This window comes from Aplysia californica, unplaced genomic scaffold, assembly GCF_000002075.1.
Source record: "Aplysia californica isolate F4 #8 unplaced genomic scaffold, AplCal3.0 scaffold00569, whole genome shotgun sequence".
Lineage (NCBI taxonomy): Eukaryota > Metazoa > Mollusca > Gastropoda > Aplysiida > Aplysiidae > Aplysia > Aplysia californica.
The window spans coordinates 207,660-208,739 of record NW_004797839.1 but is presented as its reverse complement, the minus strand read 5'-3'; the positions used below and the strand labels follow the sequence as shown (position 1 = coordinate 208,739).

Sequence of the window (1,080 nt, the reverse complement as noted above, 5' to 3'; positions counted from 1 at the left end):
ACACACACACACACACACACACACACACACACACAACACACACACACACACACACACATACACTCACACACAAACACACATACAAACAAACATACACACAATTCCTGGCATCATTGACACCTCTAATTGATATCCACACTGTTTACCCCCCAGGTATTTGGGTTTTTAGGCCTGCTCGGAGTTGTGTCCCTTGCGCACCCGTTGTACCTGTATTGGAAAGGGAGACGACTGGCCAAATCAAACTTTGTCGCCTCACCCAACTGACATCCTGTGTATAGTGGAGCCTCAAGACCTCTTTTTAAATGAGTTTCAACGTTTTACTGACTCAATCTCGATCAAGGACAGGGGGTGGGATGCTTTGTTTTGGCCTTGTCTGTCAGGGCCAATGCGTCTGAGTGGAAAATAAAACTATCATCCCAGCAGCTGGGCTGAGAGGAAATATCCCCACCCGGGAATGGAACTCACATCTTGTGTGAGAAGCGGCGAGTTAAAGAATCTGTACTTTTAATGATAATAATCTCAGTTACTTTGATTACAGCAAGATCATATCCTTAAATATAATTATTGTTGGCAGTATTGGTTGTGTGATACACTGCGATTTTAAAGTGGACCTCCGCCCCCTCTCCCTTTTTTCCGCAAAAAGAAACGACCAAGAAAACTAGCAGATCACAAAATCTCTTGTTTACACCATTTTTGGGACTGGTGTTGGTAGGCCTTTTTTTTTGTTGAGTACATCCTCTGCTTGTGGGAAATTTGCATCCAACCCAGACTGGGTTTTCTCTGACAGGAAGGGGTGAAGCAGCCCATCTTCTAAATAACAAGTCTATTGGGTCTGTAATGGAACAAGTGCATATTGACAGTAAAAGCTACCTCCACGCCGACAGAAATTCCTTGTGCATGATGTATGCTAGGGGGAACCACACTTATTTGTTTCCTCAAACTTAGTACAAGTCAACCTTTTTACAGTCAGCGCTCACTTTCACCTCGTTTTCGAAGTTAACATCTTGGTATCTATCACCTACTTGTACCTATAGTATGTATTTCCAAGCAGGGCATTCAATAATACTCGGGTGCCCCCCC

At 43.7% G+C, this 1,080-nt stretch overlaps 1 protein-coding gene across 1 annotated transcript in view; it reads left to right on the top strand.

Moving 5' to 3' along the window:
• Positions 1-1,074, top strand: part of LOC101862371 (solute carrier family 43 member 3) — a gene marked incomplete in the record, with an annotated part of 36,332 nt that extends 35,258 nt beyond the window's left edge. The window contains 1 exon segment of the mRNA XM_013087285.2: positions 154-1,074. Within this exon segment, the coding sequence (XP_012942739.1) occupies positions 154-264 (111 nt within the window).
• Positions 1,075-1,080: the final 6 nt, after the last annotated feature.